Raw genomic sequence first — 20,909 nt, forward strand, 5'->3', positions numbered from 1 at the left:
TTATATGCATCATTTAGATAAAAGTACATCATGAGCCAATAAACGGTGTATGAAAGAAAATTACTGGTTTTAATAAACACAGTGGGAACTTGAAGCACCAAATCTGCAGTGTAATATATGTAAGGTACATTAACTTAGTTGATCTCATCCAAAGTTAACCACTTTGCTTTGATTATAATGTCCAATCCTGCTAAAGAGACATTCACGGTTGACCTTTAATAATCTATAATTCTTGTCAAGCAAGGTATCATTTTTGATTCCCCAAAATAGGATGCCATTTAATTCCACCAAAGAATGAAGTAGCTTCAAAAAATACTTTAGAAAATGAGATCTCGGTTCCCTCTTTGAAGCTCTGCTAAATCACAAGCAGGATAATACACCCCAGGGTTATACACAACTGTTATTTACCATTCCACTGAATTTAAATCTGGTTACATGTAGCGAATGCTAGAATGCAGGCTAGCTATTTCCTTGCAAAAAGTAAACTCATTTATATGTTTCCTATGACTATAAATATCTAGTCGTTCGTGGAAAATGTTTACATAAGAAACAATCCAGATGAACGGCTATCACCCAGTTTTGCAAATACAGCATTACTTATATTTAATAAAGTTTAGCATGTTTTCACACAAACATATAAATTAGGAGCAGCAGTACCCATAGAATAAGATTATGGCTGATCTGTTTGTTTCAAATGCCACTTTCTCAATCTGCCTTGACAGGGTCCGTCCTGCATTACCATTCACTTCCATCTTAAAAATATTCAATGACCTCACCTCCACCACCACCTTCAAGAGACAGAGAGTTTCAAATGTGTACAACACTCACAGATAAGAAAATTCTCCTTATCACTGTCCAGAAAAGACAATGCCAATATTGTGACAGTGCTCACTGGCTCTGGATTCACATTCGCATTGTCAAGGCTGTTCAGGATCAAAGACACGTCAAGCATGTCGCCTGTCACTCTTCAAAACCCCAATGAAAACAAGCCCAAGTACGTCCAAACATTCTTCATAAAACAACCTGCTCATTCCATGTTTCAGTCTAATAAAACTTCCTCTCACCCACATTTACATCCTTTTAAATAAGATGACTGAAATTGCACTAAGTATTTACGATGTGGCGTGGAATCCTCCAAGCATTGACTGATATGTACATTAGCAAGAAAGGTGGGGGAGCAGGATGAGCTAGTTAGTTAGGAGGTCCTGAATGTTGAAAGAGCTGAAAGTCTCATGTTCCCACCAACTGCTGAACAAGGGGACAGAATTCTCACTTGTAAGTGGTGACAGACTATTTGCATGCATTAAAATCTTATTATTTCCTATTCTCACCTCATTAATATGCACCAGGTAGAAATTAGAGGTTTATAATTGCCAACATGAAAGTCAGACCAGTAACTTGGTGATTCCAACTTGCCATGTACCTACTGTGCACTCACTTTTGCCTACTGTGATGCTCATAATGTCTTGCCACTTCATACTCAGATCCCTCTGCCAGGTCTTAAAGATTCACAGCACTTCTGCCTTGTCTTATCGTTGGTGCAGACACATGGTTAGCTACAATGATTAATCAAGGGACTGGGCATGATGCTATAGCACTATGTCAATCTCACATCTGCAGCATGTGCCAGCAGCTTATGTGGCAAAGTTATTGCTTCAGCCGAAAGGCCTTGTCTCAAAGTTTAAGGATAGTAGTCTTTAGTCAAGTCAAAGGGGTCTGTTGTCTCAGAGTGTCCCAATATATTAATTCAAAAGCACCGCCTGATCTGAGCCTAAGGGATTGAATGTGATCATGGATTGATTTGACAGTCAGGGTTAGGAGCTATGGATCAGTACAATCTACTGCTGTTGGCATAAATTTTACTCTGCACCTCTTTTAGCAATTTCTGAAGCTTTTCATTTTCCCTATCCAACTGAAAAGCACACACGAGCACCATCGGCTAACTCATTATGAACTGTTTCTGACTCTACTGTTTCTTTCATAACCTCTTTCAAAAGCCTGCCAAGGGCACATGTAATTACCATCACATGTCTCTATAATGTCCAATACAGCCTCCATTACCGATGATGCTAACTTATGCATTAAATTATCTACTTCGTATTTTAAGATACTCCATTAGTGACTTCCTGTTCACTTTAAGAATTACTCAACAGCATTTACCGACAACCTAAGACTGCTGCTCCCAGATTCTCAAACATAAAGCCAAATATAACTTGACTTCTGTGAATATCTTACTCCTGCTACCACTGCTGATCTTGGAGATTTGTGGACCACAATGATCTAATACAGGCAGTTGACAATTTTCAATCAATTTTCTGATAGTTTATTGAGTTTGTTAAGAAGCAGCAGTTTCAATGTAATACATTTGTTAATTAGATAAAGAAAGTAGACACCAAGACAATTAGAGGTTATCATTGACACTAGTGGACTCACAGGCAGTTAGTGTGGAGTGAGTTGGTCTTGTTAAAGTTGTGAAGGCAGCAGCCTGCTTTCTAGTTAAGGTGTGGGGGAGATCTTTCCTCGGTCATTTTTCTCTTCTTCTGATCTAACTTCCATCTGAAGAAGACAGCTGTCTGAAGACCACCCAATGAGCAGTGCTGCCTACAAGAACTGCCCTAGGAGGACCACCCGATGAGGACTGTCTAATCAGGACCACGCTCCACCCCAAGCATTTGTTGATTTGCCCTATTTCTGCGCACTGGAAATTTGTTCTGTATCAATCACTTGTCAGAATTGGCCCATGATCACTGGGAGAGGATCATGATATTGATGACCATTGTCCCCTTGCCCACCTCCATTTAAGTTTAGTTGTAATCCCCTTTAAGAACAAAACTTTATTTCCAAAAACACTCACTCATAATAGGGCATTATAATACAAGATAAATCTTTTGTTTATGCTTGCAGAAGATTAGTTACAACTGTAACACAGTTAGGTTAAGTTTCATGCCACACAGGAAATACTGAATTTGGAATATTGAGTGAATACAGATTTAAAGGGGACCTCAACTTCCAAAAGATATTCATTGAAGATTGCAAAATGCTCAGCACAATTCATGACTCCTCAGAAACGAAAGCAATCCATACCTAAATGCAGCAAGACCCAAACAATATCCGGGTCTAGACTGAAAAGTGGTAAGTATCATGTGTGCCACATATGTGCCAGGCAATTACCATCTTGAGAAGAGAGAATCCAACCATCACCACAAGATATTCAATAGCATTACCATCACTGAATCTCCTCTAACGACGTTCTGGGGTCACTATTGACCAGACACCGAACTGCACTATCCACGTAAATACAGTGGCTACAATAGCAGGTCAGAGGCCAGGAATCAGCTACAAGTAACTCAGCTAGTGATTCCCTAAAACGTCCACCATCTACAAGGCATAAATCAGAAATGTGATGGAATATCTCAATTTCCCTGGATAAGTTCAGTTCTAACAACACACAAGTTTGACACCATCCAGGACAAAACATACTGTTTGATTGGTACCACTTCCACATTCACTCACTCTCTCACTGACATTCAATCATAGCATTGTATACCAAGAATGTTTTGTTAGCATCTTTCAAACCCATAACCACTACCATCTAGAAGGACAAGGGTAGCAGATGCATGGAAAAACCGTCTCCTGCAAATTCTTCCCCAAGCCACTCACCATTCTGACTTGGTAATATGTTGCTGTACCTTTATGGTCACTGGATCAACATCCTGGCATTCATTCGCTAATGGCATTGTGGATCGATGTACAGAGCATGAACTGCAGCAGCTCAAGACGACAGCTCATTACTGTTGTGATTTTAACGTGGTCAGCCAGATGGGCTTTACAAAATATATGTTCCCTGAATAGGGCTGTTTGTCTAGTCCAAGCAGGGAGCCCTGGCTGGCAGATAAAAGCAGGAGCGTCAGGCATCCTGTTCACTCTGACAGCTGGCTCTGAGGGAGCTGGATCAGTGTCAAGGGCTCCCCACATGGAAATAAAGTGGCTTGGTGATGGGATTACAGCCTTTGTGGAGTTTCTCAAAGGCAACTAGGGATGGCCAAAAACTGTTAGGCCAATCAGAAATGTCTTTTTGCATGAATAAATTTAAAAATGCTCAGCTCCAATCGATGCGAGCTGAGTGCAATGATCCCTTATTGGCTGCAAGTTCACTGATGCTCAAAAAACAATTGGTCCCTTTCTGTTCCCAGAGGCAAATGCAACTTCTGTCTGGTTTTTTTTATATATCACTTTTGCTGTTGCTGAATAAAAGTGAATGTTTTAAAACCATTTTGAGGCTGTCCAGTATGCGATGGGCCCACAGTGACCAATGAGATGATGCTGGGCTACACCAGGCATTGTGGAACGAGTAACACTCACTTAGACAGAGTAGTAAGCTGGAATGAGGTTATGGAAGGGTAACTTTATCATTTAGTTCTCACACAGCAGTTGATGTAAGAATGTGTGTTTGGTATGAAATAAAATGTCAGCAATGCCACCCATGTCCGCTGAGAAACAATAGTTTGTCATTGCTCTTCCACTAAGTGCACAGTGAAGGGCATCTCCAGGCTGCCAGCACTTGCTAAGTGCATGGTTTGACTTCAAATATGTTGCAGGCACGAGGGATCCCAGATATTGGAGGTGGTGGGAGATGGGGGTGGGTGAGGGATGGCTGGAATGCTTCCAACTATGGTGAGTGGGAGAATATGATGAGCAAGGTGCCACAAGGGCATGGATCATAGGTAACATCGGCAAGAACGTGTGAGAAAACTTGCTTGACCTGACAGGGAGAAACCCTCCATTAAAATTGCTGATATCAATTCTTACTATTTTGTGGCATGATTCAGCCAATAGTCTTCACTACTACTCGCTATATCTGAAGCAGAGCATCATTGCTTCTGTGGTAATTTTAACTGCTCTCTGAATAAAGTATGCCAGCCTTTGTTAAAAACTTTTTGTACCTGTATGTTAACATTTGTGACTCACACATGAGAACAGCTAGATCCTTCTGTGCTTCAAAATATGCAGTCCTTCTGCAATTAACTACTAGTGTTTCTTTTTATTCTTCCTGCCAAGATAACCTTAACATTTTTGACAGCCTACTCCATCTGCTAAATTTTTACACACTCAGTCCCATCTATACATATCAGTCTGCAACCTCCCTATGTTTTCTTCGTGACATACTTTCTGGCCTATCTTTGTCATGAGCTAAATTTGCTACCTTTGCTCTCGTCACCTCACTCACTGATATAAATTGTAATAAATTGAATCCCTAGCAGAAACCCATAAGGGACCCTAATCTGGCGCAAGACAGCTGCAAAGTAGCGGAGATAACAAGGTGTAGAGTTGGATGAACACAGCAGGCCAAGCAGCATCAGAGGAGCAGGAAGGCTGACATTTCGGACCTAGACCCTTCCCATCTGCTTTCCTTCTTTGTTTTACTTTTGTTTGGCTTTATTTCCTTTCCTTTATGGTCTTTCTCCTTTTCTTTTCTGTGGTGGATCGGTCGGCAGCAGCAGCACCAGCGCGGCAGGGCGCATTTGGAGCGGCAGACATAGCTTCTCCCGGCGACGGCAGTGCGGTCACTTTCCTAGCAACAGGAGGTCGTTCTCCTGCCACTCGGAACCTGGGCCAAAGGTGGCGAGGTCGTTCAGGGCTGTCGGGGTGCAGGCGGCAGCAGACTCTTCGAGATGGCAGTGCCAGCATAGTAACAGCTGCTGCTGAAGCTGAGCTTGTGGCCCGGCAGCCACATGGTTAAGCAGCGCAGCCAAAGACTTCGGTTGCGGGGTGAGAGTGGCTTCCGCAGCGTCAGTGGTGACACCTAAAGTGGGCTGGCTCCGATGCACGCAGCAGCGAGGTATTGGAGGTCTTCCATGAGGATTAGTGTTGGTGTCGACTGATATTCTGAACTTTTTACTTTATTTTTCTAATTTATTCCTACGACCTGTAATGCTGGATTGTTTGCTTTTTTTCCCCCTGTATTCCTTCAATTTTTTTTTAGTTTCCTAAAACTTTGATCTTAACTATCAGTACCTAGGTACCTTTATGCCTCACACGGCACTGCAATGTGGCGATTGTAAACTTTTCGGGCACGTGACAATAAAGTGAATTCAATTCAATACTCATCACTTTCTACCAATCAGGCAAATGCCCGTTTCTGCAAACCCTCTTTTTTTTTCTTCTCCTGCCACTCAACATCCGATCCATGCTTGCACATCAGCCCCTACACCATGAGCTCATGATTTACGCAATTAGCCTTTAAGTGGCACATTTTCAAACACCGCTAATAAATTAGTTCAGAATGCTTTCATATTCGTAAAGCCATGCTTACCCTTTCTGACTACCTTGAAGTTAGCGAAACGTTCAGTTATAATCTTCCCTCACAATCAATTCCAATTAGTCTCCACAATAGATATCGAAATAACTAGCCTACAATTTCCTGCTTTCAGCCTCCCTCCCTTGGTAATTTGTCTTTGTCATGGTTATTCGAATTTAAATTTTAATTGATGTAATTCTTATACTATAATTAATTTTTGAAGTTGGCCTCAAGGAATGACTCAAGTAAGACAAAAGCAAGATTACTAATTGGACATTTTGAATAATTTAAATATGTTTCTTTTAATCTCATCATCTTTTATCTTACTTAATTATTTTTAATCTTCTATTTCCTCTCAATTTTTATTTTTCATTCAATATATTGGACATGGAGAAATAACCTAACTCAATTCTCCATAGTATATTTTACTTTTCCTATTATTTACATCATATTTCATTTTCTTTTACTGCCCTATTTTATATCCCTCAAATGTACTGGTCTAATTTTAATTAATTCCTTTTTCCGAGCAGTCTTCTGACTTCTGTTGTAGAAACACTTCTTTTAGCAACCTAGCATTAGAAACCTGAGAAAAGGATTGGATATAGCTTGAAAATAATAATATAAAGGACCAATCGTCACGATACTTAGAAGAGCATAAGAAATAGGAGCTACTGTGAACCATTTGGTTCACGGAACCTGTCTGCCATTCGATACTGTGGAAAGAGAAAATTGAGAATTATAATCTCTGAAACCCCAATACCAACATTCTGGGGTTATTATTCACTAGAAAATGAACTGAACTAGGCATTTAATACATTAGCTATAAGGAATCCTGTAGCAAATGATTCTTCCTGTGACTCCACAAAGCCAGTCCATTTACAAGGCACAAGTCAGGAATGTGATGAAATACCGTTCACTTGCCTGGATGAGTGCAATTCCAACAACACTGCAGAATCCCAAAACATCCAGGCCTTTGCCCAGAAACAATCACAAGTATTTACTTGCTCTATCACTGATGCTCAGTAGCAACAAACTGTAACATATACAAGCTACTCTGCAGAGATTTGCCAAGACTTCTTCTTCAGAACCTTCCAAAGCCACAACCCCTTCCATTTAGAAAGACATGGACAGAGATACCCTGGGAAACACCACCACCAGCGAGTTCCCTGCCAAGCCACACACCGTCCTGACTCAGAAATATATTTCTGCTTCTTCATGGTCTCTGAGTCAGCATCCTGTAACTTCCTGCCTAATGACATGGTGAGTCTACCTACAACAAATGGACTGCAATGGTTTAAGAATGCAATTCAGCTCCACCTTCTCAAAGGCAACTAGAGATGAGCAATAAATACTGGCCCAGTGAGTGATACCAACATCTCATAAGCAAATGCATTTTAAAAATAGCTGACTTAGGTTTCAACTCTTGTTTCTCACCTGCTCCCCAAGGATTTCCTGAGAGTTCAGCCGTAAATATACTGCACAATGGCCCATCCACAACCTCTGGGTAAATACTTCTCAAGAGTCACAACCTTTTCAGTGGAGACATTTCTCCTCATCCCAGCCATAAAAAGATAAGCCCCTCATCTGGAACCTGTTCTCAACTCTGGGAAACAACATTTCAATATGTACTCTGTCAAGTTCTTTCACATTGTTTACTTCAAGGCATGCTTATTTCCCAGATCACAACGGACAAGAGTTTCTTCCACTCTTGTACATTCATACATCTTACTGCAATCATTCCTATTTGATTGAAACAAACTTTGTTAGCCTTACCAGTTAGTTGCAAGTCTTGTTGTAGAAGGTGACACAACTTTGAGAAAGTCTTCCCTGAAAAGCATAAACTCCTATGTACCATTCATCAAAGAATGCGAGGTGTACTCTCTTGGGCCTACACACTCTGTTGGATGAGTAAGGGTTCATGCAAATTTTCTTCTCCCATTTGTCCTCACTTACAGCTTTAGCTCTTTCTTTCTTCTGCTGTTTTACATCACAAGGCAGAGTGAACACCTCAGAAGGATCTCTCATGACAAAGTCCTTTGCCAGACTTTTGTACAGCAAGTACAACCATTGCAAAAACTTCAAGCAGCAATTGGCACTTAAAGTAAAACTTCTCTGAAAATATTGCAGCATTTTATCTTGTAGTTGGCAAGTATCCATTTAAATACTTCTGTCAAAACTGACTGGTGTACTCAACGGTTTATAGATTATTAAAGGATTATTGGTTGCAACTATGAAGAGTGAAAAGGGTTGGGGGCTCAACAGCTGATTGTCATTGAGAGGTGTTCCTGCCTGAAGGGAACGTTTTATTTCCAACATTTCAGGCATAATTTGACATGTTTTCAGCTAACTGTTAATTTCACCAATTTTCATGAGGAAGGGAGGGCTGTCTCTGTGAGGCCTGGCAAGATTTTTCACTATATTGTCCTAAATGCAGCTCATTGGCTACCAATCATTATGACATTCTGATGCAAGTCTGATTCTCCATTCACTGTAGCTGGAAGTTTTTGTCACTACCGGGAAATCCAGGGAAAACACAGCATCCCTGGTAGTGGTGCCATTTTTAAAAGGCTGTTGTACACCCAGACATGGCTGGCATTCTACAGCTGCTCTTCAAGATGACCAACATTTGCCTCAGTAATAGCTGACAGAGGGAAATTTGCACTGTGCTTCGCTGACAGGGATCTTGAGGCCTGGTGAACACAGTAATGCAGAGGAGGGTTATCCTCTTCTCCCAGGGCCAATAGAGAAGCCCATGACACCAGACCCTGCCAGCCTGATGTGAGATCACGACCCACGGTCTCTGCAGTCTGCAGGAATACATGGCAGTGCAGGAAGAATGTCAGTAACCATGATACGTGCTCTACAATTCTCACTGCTGCACTCAACCATGTCCACATCTACCACAAACCCACCTGCACTCCTAATGCTGTATGGCTCTGCACTGCCTACTTACTCAGTCAGGGCCCACGATTAAGGTAGTGAAAATCGGGACCATAGTCTCAAAAATAAAGTAAGTTATGTAGATTAAAGAGATAAAATTTAAATTTGAAAAAATCTAACAAATGAAAATACATCTAACAATTTAAAGACTGCACAAAGGAGACTGCATATTCTATTGAGGAGCATAATTTTCTACAGTGAGTTGAAATGCCAATTAATGCACAAATGTTCTAACTTCATGAAACTCATGAGAGAGAGGAATGGGATTAGCGTGGTCTATTAATTTATGTAATGTTAATGTCAGCCTAGCACAAATTATCCAGTAACTTGAAACTATTCGCAGTCCTCTTCCTTGTCACAATCAGCTCAATAGTTTGCAAATTGAAAGTGGTGAGCACCATTAAACCCTACTACTTTGACATAAAATTGCTACAGTACAGAAAGAGGCCATTCAGCCCATCAAGTCTGCACCAACCCTCCTAAGACCATGTCACCCAGACTCAAGCCCCTGTAGCCCCCTAGGCCAGGGCCATATGCAAGCTTGAACTGTTACATTGTAGCGTTGATTCTCAAAGATTTAGCAAGAAGCAAAATAATGACTTAAATTTGAAAATTATCCTTTTATCCTGATATATTCTCAATTTGGTGCCATGTTTCTATTTAAACTATTACCAATCAATAGTAAAAATATATCTTCAAACTTAATACTTTTACCACATTTCTGAACTTTTTTTCCTATTGGGTATTCATATAATCTTAGTTTATCAGTCTATGTTTTACTTACTTAACATACATAAACAACTTATTCAAACACAAAACTTCTAAATTTCTTCTAAATCTGAAGATCTAAAATAACCACTGAATTCCAGGCAAATATGGTTACCACACACTACTTTGGCACATCACTGTCCCAAATTTTTTCTTAAATTGGTAAGTCCACTAATCAGCAGTGGGATAGCAGGATGTTACCAGAGAAAAATCACTTGCTGAATTTGCATTGGGGTATGAAACACTAGGTGTCTCACAAGCAGGACAACAAAAGCATTAGCCATTTTATCACCACTTGAATTTTCTCCAATGGGAGCTGTGCAACAACAGCCTTTACTAAGAACAGTGGGCTGACTTACCTGTGTTGATGAAAAATGCTGAAGATTGTGCAATAGCATATTTCCCAATCAGGCTTTACCAAACTATATATGATAAAATCAAATGCTATCTATGGAATAAATTGCAACATATGGATTTTAAGGACTGGGGTGTTACAATTTGCTACTATACAGAACTCAGACTAATGGAATGGAAATCTATTCTCTCTCTGACAGCTGCAAAAGTGATACATGGAAAGAGCATTGGCACACTCAACCCTATTTCATTTCAGGATTGAGTCCACATTAAAAAATTCACCACATATTGACTCTGAACTGCTAGCCTTATTCAGAGGGTTCACAGTGGTTGTACTGTGCTTTGCCTGGGAATAATTGATGCCGATTACTGGATGCCAAATATCCACCATAGTATTGACTCAAAAGAACATACATTTTATTTTAAATAATTAAGGTGCATTATTGGTTTTCCAATAGTGGTTTTCCATGCGATCGCAGAACATTTCCATTATTGATTGCCCTACACACTCCTTAGAAAATAGAAAATAATGCATAGAACATATACTTTATAAAGAAGACTTGTGATGGCTAGAGTTCCTGCCTTGGAGCCAGAAGCTCCAGGTTCATCAGCTGTACCAAGCACATGCAGAGTATACTCCACTGCAGGACTTGATGGCTAGAGGAGGTGCTTTCATAACCAGGCCAAACATGATGAGGATCAACCTTCAAATCCTTCCAACCTATGTAAGTGGCAAGCAGTAAGAACAGGGAAGTCTGCTGGTCAGTCATGTGATGGAGAGAGACTTTGGAACCTCTACTATTCTAATCCATAGCTCCAGGACTACAGCATACTGTAAATGTGAATGCTACCACAGCAACTCATTCCTTGAAGTTTGATTTCAGGAAGCAATGAGATTGACTGAGACAAAAGCTCAATTTCTATTTATGTAGAGCTCAGAGAAGCATCTCAATTCCTCTGAATCCCATCAAACAAAACCTCACTGCTAGGCTAACAATGTGTAGAGCTGGATGAACACAGCAAGCCAAGCAGCATCAGAGGAGCAGGAAAGCTGATGTTTCGGGCTTAGACCCTTCGTCTCGACCCAAAATGTCAGCTTTCCTGCTCCTCTGATGCTGCTTGCCTGCTGTGTTCCTTCAGCTCTACATCTTGTTATCTCAGATTCTCCAGCATCAGCAGTTCCTACTATCACTCTGACTGCTAGGTCCTCTCTGTTGGTCTGCCAGTTAATATTGTACCAAGCATATACAGTATATTTGAATGAAGGCAAAATGGTGTAGATGCTGGAAGTCTGAAACAAACACAGAAAACGCTGGAGAAACTTAGCAGGTCTAGCAGCATTTTTGGAGAAAAAGAGTTAATGATTCAAGTCTTACATAACTCTCCTTCAGAACTGCCAGTTCTTCAGAATGCATCGCATAGCAAAAACTGATTACACAATGTGGGAGGAAAATAAAACAAGAGTCCAAACTTATCACTAAAAATAGATAATGGGCATTGTTAGGTATATGCCATTTCTATGCGAGTGGCTACTTTGCAATGGATACAATGGTGTCTAACAGGTGGTAACAAAAATCTTGGACTAGGTATAAATAAGACGTACAGCCAAGAGAAATTGTGGCTGAACAGTAAACCCTGGGAAGGATGCAATTACATTGTCAGCGGGAACTCATTGGCAAGTCATTCTCCACCTTTCAGGAAGATTAGGTTCTCTTTGCACAAATTATCCTCCAGTACTTTGAACTTTTCACTGAAGGCAAGTCATGTTGTAAGATCTATTCTGAAGTCTATTCTATGACTTGCACTTTGATAGGATATGACAGAAACAATTTCATGTTAAACAAATTGCTTCTTAATGGATTGGGAATGTACGAAGTGGTTGTTCATCCTTTTAACAATGATATATATATATATATTTATAGATAATTGAAATGTATTACCTTTCATCTCCACAATTATGACCTCCATGTTTATAAACATTTCCTTTGATACCATTTGTCCATGTGAGAAAGACAGACGTAGCAGTTCGAGTAGATATTGTTATCTGTGGAGGCTTTTGGTGATTTAGATTACCTGAAATGAAGGTGTAACATACATGCTATCACTATGTGTTGAACAGGATATAATTTACCCTTTACAACAAAAAGGTTTGAAATAACTATTTGTATTTTCCATTTAAAAAAAACACTACTTAAGTTTGAACTTTTAAGATAAGTGTAGCAAAAACTAATTACATGATGTAGAAAGAAAACAAAACAAGCCAAATTGATCACTAAATATAAATAATGGGCATTGATAAGCATATGCCATTTTTACATGTGTTGCTATTTTGCTATTGATACAATGATATCTAATGTGGTAACAAGAACCATGGGCTAGATGCAAATGAGGTGCAGACCCAAGAGCAATTGTGGTTTTAGGCTCAATATATTAAGTGATACTCAAATAAGTCCATTCATACAGCCATACTGAGTCAAAATTCTTCCTGACAAATGCAAGTGACAGGTTGACCAATAAATGGAGGTGGATCTAGAAATTCAGGCTGAGGGAGATACAACATCTCAGGGAACAGAAGCACAGTGGAATCTGGGGCACCAATAGTAGCAATTTCTCAAAGACAAGAATGTTTCAACTTACCATAGATAACAATTGTCAGACCGTTTTTATCTTGTATATTACTGATATTGGGAAAATTTTGTTGTAGGTACTCCAGGTTGCATGCTGCTCCACTTTGCTGGAATGCATTTTAGTCATGAATATAGAGAGAATATTACTATTACTGATGATAGGAAGTTAGTGGGCATGGAAAATTGAGGATCAGTCCAAGAAAAAGGTTTTGTGTGGCAAATGCAGATATGAATGTAGGTCATTATGCTTTCACATAAAGAACAAAAACTGTAAAACACATTGCAAGCAGTAAATTTGTTATTTGAGAGAAAGAGCTGAGTGTGAACATGTGCAAGAATAAGTACAATAACAGGGGTTAAATATTAGAATTTACAATGGGTTTTGTACTTAATTGCACTGAATACAAACACAAAGAGTTGACAAATCCTAATAAGCCACTTTTAAAAGCCAGAATTGCTAGTGAATGTCAAGAGGCAGCAATAGAAAGATTATTAATATTGTCTCTACCAAAAGTTTTTGCGTTAATTGAAGGCACATGATGGTGGTTAACAAGTGACCAAAGGTTGCACAGAACACACCTAAAACAATGTGAAAAAAGCTTACTGTAGTAAATGCAACAATCTTTTAAATAAACTAACATGAAGAATTTTGTTTGCTATTTCAAATCTGTATTAATCATAAAGTCGTGAAAAGTTAGTGAAGTACAGGTTAGACTAAATTTGCAAATTACAGGTACCATTTAAACACAAGCAAACTGGAACCTTTGAGAGTTGTTCTGTACTTGGCTCTGATTTTATTAAAAATGAAAGGGTTTGTTTTTTTGCCACACAAATAAAAATGCATTGCAGACATTTACCTCTGTCAGTATTGTTTAGGATTCTTCATGTATGGGTGCAAGCTTATACAGATTGGACAACGAAAGAGAGAAAATGTTGTATAAAATAAACAGAATGTGGAACTATTTCAATCTTAGGCATAATTAAGGGATAAAATTCTGAAACCTTTGCACTTTTTCTTCAAGGCTGCTTTGCTCTGTTCAGCCACAGGATGAACTGCTATGAGATATTTAGGGTAGAACTCTGAAAACAAAGCAAGGAAAGGAAGGCAAGTAAGTACAAATGTGTCACAGTAACTAATTGGTCAAGTGAATACATTGTTTATCAATAATGACAAATGCTATTTCAATTCTATGTTTTACTAAAATTACGTCTAAATATCTAAGTGAAACTCTTACAACGGCAGTAATCCAGAATTGGAAAGTGTCACATATTTCAATGCTGTACAAACTTTCTGTTCTCCTTATCATTGGCTGTCAACCAGACTCTTCCATTAATTCTGCTCCTGCTGAACATTAGAAGTGACCAATTTCTAAGAGGTTTGGGTAACTCAGATAATCAGAACACTCAAACAATCTCTCATTTAGATATAGCTCCAAGAGATTAAATATGTTTTCTCCAGTGGCTAATGCTAAGTCGACCTACAAAAGTTAATTCAGAATATCATGCTTATCAAGAGTCCCTAACCCAGAATAAAATATTTACAGACTCCATGCAGTGTTTTCTGCTAAGCCATCCATACAATTGGGTGAGCTATCTTCTGCATCAAAAAGTGGTCATTTTCAATTCATTATCTCTTTGACCCAGTGCTTAAAACTATCATCAGAAAAAGGGGCAATTCTGAATGCTCTCCCAGCCCAAAAAATAGTTGTCAAAAGGTGATTCGAAACATGCCATTCAGTCCCACAAGATACAAAAGGAAACAGATGGTTGCTTGAATGAGACTATTAAATGATATAAGAAGCCAGCAGGAAAGTGGGATTCAGTTAGATGGCTATGTTCCAAGAAATACTAGCACAAACATGATGGGCAACACGGTGTGCCTTGTAATATTTTACAGTTCTGTGCCCCACCTGTTTGATTTCTAGTGCCATACAAGAAAATGTACAATTAACATTGACAAAAATCATGTGCTTTATATTCTTCACTTCTATCGAACAGGAGAGACATTTAATCATATCTGCCATACCAGACTCAAATTCAAATTCAAATTCAAGTTCAATTTGCTGTCAGCAAAATTGCATCTAATTATACAGAATAGCTGCATGTCATGAAATGTAGCATATTGGAAGAGGACAAAAGTTGGAGACACAGCTGTCTCAAAGTTCCTTTTGCCTACCTCTAAAAAGATATCATAAGTAGCATAGGAGGTGGTGTTGGACTAGTTCTTCTGCACAAACTATCAACCCTAGCTAATACAGGTTGTTGGATGCCCAGAAGAAAGCATTTAACACATCAAAAATGTAGTAATATTCAGTCTTCTATTCACTGTTGTGTGATGTCTACATACGTATTTTTCAATATCAATTTAGTTAATAATAGTCTTTAGTTATTCATGTAGATTACAAAATTTTAAGTACATGAGTTACATGAGTAGTGTTGCAATTGAGAACCTTCTGTGAACTTAACACTAGTTAAAAAAGTATTAAATAATTGTTCAAGCTTTGCACATGAACTGTGAATTGATGGTTACATTATTTGCTCATAAGTTCTACCAGGATTTGGCAACTGCCTGTGAATAACTGAATGAATAATATGTTGACTCCACCACTAAGTTTCAGCTCCAGTCTAAATGTCAAATCCATTTCTTCACCGGATCAAGTTGTGAAAGTGGGTGGCACATTGGAAATACTCAGTTCTTCAGCTGTCAACTGCATTGCACGAAGAACATCTGGACATTAGAACACTTTCACACTTGTAATAATAACAAGAACTTTGTTTTTGTCACGCAAGCTCCTAGCACACGTTCTACATTCATTTCGTTAAGTACTTAGAATGTTGCTGAAAGCATCATCATTAATGACCCTCGGGCAAGATCTAAGTAATCCATGTATGGAATAAACTGCCAGAGGAAGTGGTGGAGGCTGGTACAATTACAGCATTTAAAAGGCATCTGGACAGGTATATGAACAGGAAGGGCTTTGAGGGATATGGGCCAAATACTGGCAAATGGAACTAGATTAATTTGGCATGGATGAGTTGGGCTGAGGAGTCTGTTTCTATGCTGCACATCTTTATGATTTTATGACTGAAATTGATTGGAAAAGGTTAAAGATTTCTCACCAAAATGCAAAACCTGTGACAAATGTTCAAATGGAATTTATGGGCAGAATCTCACCGTTTTTGGCTAAGTGAGTTATGGCCCAGTAGGTTTTCTCACCATATCTTACCAAATTTGCATTAATGGCAATGTGACAATCATGTTCTATTTTCACCAATCTTATCATGTTCTGTCACTGGATCAACTCACCATTCACCAGAGAGCCTGCAATGACCAGCAATGCTGGTGCTGGCGCAATCTTTAAAAGGTCATTTTGTGCCCAGATAAGCACATTTTTGAGGCAGTCTCAGCCACCTGGATAAATACCGAGTCCTGTAAGGTTAATGTCCTTCGCCACTTTGCCACAATTTTTCTCCGATATCTCATGTTCACTCTATTTCTGCTGTTGTACCCACCTCTCACCAAGGCTCGTGCTCTACTACCCTCATAACATCTTACCCACTCTCCCTCACCCACCATTAACCTTGGTTGTTCTCTGTGCTGACTACACATCCACTTGGAAAACCTTCCCACTTGGACCAACAGTGATAGCTATGCCATCCATTTTTGCCTTCCTTAACACCAGCCTTTCTCTCATTCCAGGGACAAAATAGCTCACAATAGGTTAGAAGGAATCAAGACATATGTGGTGCCACCCTTCATTTGGCTCCTCCCTCCTTATGAGCAGAAGATCCAGATTCTCATCCCCGTGCACCCAAGCAGGGCCTGGAAGTGAATTGATTCAGGATCCCTGAGCAATGTCTATCTGTCTTTGACATGACTGAGGCCTGTGGACAACCAGGGTAAGATTCCTGTCTTTGTGTCTGTGCTAAATGGCTCAACAGGACTGTAGTGAAATAAGCCAGGTATCTCTGGATGAAGGGCCAACATACAAAAAGGCAAGGCAAAGCAATGGAAGGCAGAGATTCTGCAAGCATCCAGGAAGACTCAAAATGGCACTATAATGGCAAGCAGAGTCCAGAGGTGCTGCCTGGTCCAGCCCATGAGCTGAACATCAAATATCCTTACTGCAGCATTGTAATGATAGTTGCTGGTGCAACTCAAGGAGAAGCATTGAAGTGCAGAAGCACCTTCTAAGTGGATATGAAATGTGCCATGAGTTTTCATAGAGACTGGCACATGTTGGATGCCAATGTCCATGGGTATGGGGTGTGCGTGGCTAGTGCCCATGGCTGTACTTATTCAGGCAAGTAGGGGAGGCGATGGTCAAGTGGTATTATTGCTGGACTGTTAATTCAGAGACCTGGATAACATTCCGCGGACCTGGGTTTGAATCCTGCTATGACAGATAGTGCAATTTGAATTCAATAAAAATGTCTGGAATTAAGAGTCCAGTAATGACCATGAATCCATTGCCAATTGTCAGGAAAAACCCACCTGGTTCACTAATGTCCTTTAGGGAAGGAAACTGCTGTCCTTACCTGGTCTGGCCTACATGTAACTCCAGAACCACAGCAATATGGTTGACTCTTAACTGCCCTGTGGGCAATTAGAGATGGGCAATAAATGCTGCCTGCTCAGCGACACCCTCATCCCATGAATGAATAAGGGAAGTAGATAACTTAGTTCTGAGTAGTATACAGCTGCCACAAAGGTTTTCATTTCTGTGTAATCACATTTCAAAGTCGATTACCTTTTGAATTACTTGAAGTGCAAAGACTGAGTTAGAGAATAACATGAAATCATTTTAATGTGACCTCAGTGGTCCATGGAATGTGTATTTATAGTGATTGCTTTTCGTGTAGATGTTTGTGTCAGTAACTTTTTTAAAAGGCATTTGATAACTTACTCCTGTTCTCTTGTGTCAATTTAAATGTTGCATTGTTAATGAAATTAAAGGCTTCCTTGTGAACAGTGGCTTTAGGTGTAATCGAGTGATAATGACTATTGATGACATTGTTGAATTTTGACTTAAGACCCAGTATAGATTGAGCTAAACAAAAAACCTAAGAACTGCAGATGCTGGAAAGCAGAAACGTAAACAAAAATTCTTGGAAAAGCTCAGCAGGTCTGGTAGCATCTGTGGAGAGAAAGCAGAGTTAACGTTTCAGGTCCAATGACCCTTCTTCAGAACTGGATTGAGCTAATACATACAATCAGAAAATGATCATTCCTTGAGCTGCAGTTCATTGTTTTAGCACTTTAATGGTAAGTGTTTCATTTAAAAATAGCCACTTGCCAAATGAAGATTGAATGAATATGTGTAAAAGTTGTAAACTAATAATCCAGTACTTCATCATATTAGTTGAATTCTTGTCTCAGTGGTATTTGTAAAACAAAGCTAAGAGCACTTTTCTGCACATCTGGTTTAGAAAAACATTGGCCAGAATCTGTTGTCAAAAAGAAAACGGCAGAACTAATAGTTCTCACCATTACTTATGTGCAGATGTTACGGCAGCTTCAGAAAAGGGTGGATGCAGAAATCTGAAAACGTTGGCTGAGTTTCATGTTCTACCATTAGTCTTGCAAAAGCTGCATCTGGCAATCTGGTTTACCATTAAAATACAGCTTGAAGTTGCTGTATTGTGCAGATGATATGAACTGAACTTGTAACTTAAATTTAGTACCTGACGAAAAGACATATGGACTCAGTCCTAGAGCCAGTTGAGATTTGTATTTATTTATTTAAGGCTGAATTAGCCATAAGTCCTTTCTTTAATGATGTACTAAATATTAATGATCAAGGAATCATTTTAATACTAAAAGTTAACTATTAACATCATGAAGACTCATTCCTTAAGGTTTTTCCTGTTGGAGGCATTAAAAACCTAATATATAAAATTAAATCCTTTTTTCACTTTTCCTTTCATCCTGCCTTAATCTATATTTTTATTTATTTTTGTTACAAAGTCAGTAGATTTAGCTTTTGTGTCACAGAAGTGTTTCCTTGAATCTAATGATGGAAAACAAATCTAGAAGTAGAAAAACTGGCATCAAACACCAAGGGAGATTTCTTTAACAGTGGATAATTTGATTATTGTGTGCAAAGAATTGCAATTGAAGTTCCAAACCCAGGACTCTTCTATGCAGATTCATATAAAACAAAGGAAATGGAAATCATTCCTCACATTTATCTTGCGTTTCCTATAAGTAATTCTGTCCTCATTAATCAAATGACAATTCCAAATGATGTCAAAAGGAAGGGAATTTGATGGTATAATGGGAGAGGTGATGAGCACGCATTTTTTCTGTAAAATGTCATTCTGCTGCTACACATGGTTTTAATTTTTCTCCCTTTAAGCGGAAACATATGGCTTTGAGTTCTTACCAACATCAACCTCAAATGGATCTCCATTGTTAGGCAATGTGAGGTTCTGCTTGATGTTTCGACCACCGTGTCCAATAATGTAGCCTTGAAGTCTGATGTCAGGGTTGGAGCTAAGGTACTGTAATATAATAGTGTCATCCTTAGCAGTAATCCGGACCTTTAAGCTTTGTCTTTTAACTGGAGGTAAATCACAAAGAAACAAAATAAAATTTGTTAAATCCTGAAAATATACAAACTAACCCACAGAGCCAGGAGAATAGATATGTGTAAGCAAGAGCACCTAATACCTTAAAGCATAAAGAAACCAGCCAAAAATCATTGCTCTTGTCCTGAAAAACTTGGCATGGAAGCAGCTGTCATCTTTCTAGGCATTGTCTTTGATCTGACCATTGACACCTTGGAGCTAGAGGCGAAAATAGCCTGCAACAACAACCCTTGGTTGAACTCAGGAGGCCTTGTGTAGGATTAGTACCCTGCACAAAAAAATGGTTAGGTCCAAGCAGCCCAAGATATTGTGCCTCAGACTTCATTATACTGAAGGTGGCACTGTAATAAGAGCTTGCACTGGTAAGTGATCAGGTCAAATCATGGGGTTAGAGAAATATTAGGGTTCACTGAGGGAGACATCAGGACAATTTAAATTTGAGAACAGGATCTCTAGCAAGCATCAGTCTCCTTATTTAATCATGCCAAAAACCTAACAGCAAGCACAGGAAAGCATCCCCCTTGTTTGTCCTGAGTGAAACACTGGCCAGGAGCATGCAGATGCTTGCTGCTGCTATTTTGAGGCCTTAAGAAGCCAATTAGAAGTATGAGCCAATTTAACCTTCAAAAGGCTCATGATCAAACCCTTCCACCAGAGAGCTTGTAATTTACAGACAAAGAACTACATAGTGGTCATTATAAGGTTGGCCACTGCACAAGGCCTAAGTCTGCTGCAGCCCAAGAGAAACAGGTTTAACAGCAGGATCTATATCTAAAACAAAATTCATTCTCACAAAAAATATCAGTGTTGGAAAATGGAGTGGGCCTTCCACTTGTCTGCCCACATAAGTATCAAAGAAATTAAAGTCATTGCTCAGCTAAGGAGTGAACACACTGCTCTATTTCTCTCATTGGTTGTCCTTAGAGTAAAAAAAAATTGAACAAAGCCATTTGTAAAATTTCTACACACAGCTGGTGGAGGAGGAGCCCAGAAGTCAAACTTGACTCAATTTTTGATGTATTCACATTGCTAGCATTTAGTTCAAAAACTTACATTACACTGCCGGTTTCAATAAATGCTTCTTCTATCCTTTTGAGCAAGCAAATAAACCATTAAACAAATAAACAAATTTTAGGAAACAAAGCTGGTCAAGTATCGACAGTGTTGGTGAGGGGCATTTTGTTGTGTTGTCAACTCAGTGATTAATAAATATATTTAATATAATTTATTGTAAATTTGGGATTTTGGTTTTTGAGTTAGAAGCATGTTGGTTTCCTATGTATCTTACATTAATAACTAGTAAATATTTCTGTAGCCATGGTAATTTCTTT

General features: G+C 39.1%; 1 protein-coding gene across 20 annotated transcripts in view; it reads right to left on the bottom strand.

The window, feature by feature from the left end:
* LOC125457120 (target of Nesh-SH3) overlaps positions 1 to 20,909 on the bottom strand; it is a 313,067-nt gene that overhangs the window by 251,990 nt on the left and 40,168 nt on the right. For all 20 annotated transcript variants that reach the window (XM_048540862.2, XM_048540869.2, XM_048540866.2 and 17 more), the window contains exons 2-4: positions 19,374 to 19,550; positions 13,990 to 14,067; positions 12,301 to 12,433 (exon numbers count right to left, since the gene is read on the bottom strand). In XM_048540862.2, coding sequence (XP_048396819.2) covers positions 12,301 to 12,433; positions 13,990 to 14,067; positions 19,374 to 19,550 — 388 coding nt within the window. The remainder of the gene's footprint in view (positions 1 to 12,300; positions 12,434 to 13,989; positions 14,068 to 19,373; positions 19,551 to 20,909) is intronic.

This window comes from Stegostoma tigrinum, chromosome 12 (genome assembly GCF_030684315.1).
Source record: "Stegostoma tigrinum isolate sSteTig4 chromosome 12, sSteTig4.hap1, whole genome shotgun sequence".
Classification (NCBI taxonomy): Eukaryota; Metazoa; Chordata; class Chondrichthyes; order Orectolobiformes; family Stegostomatidae; genus Stegostoma; species Stegostoma tigrinum.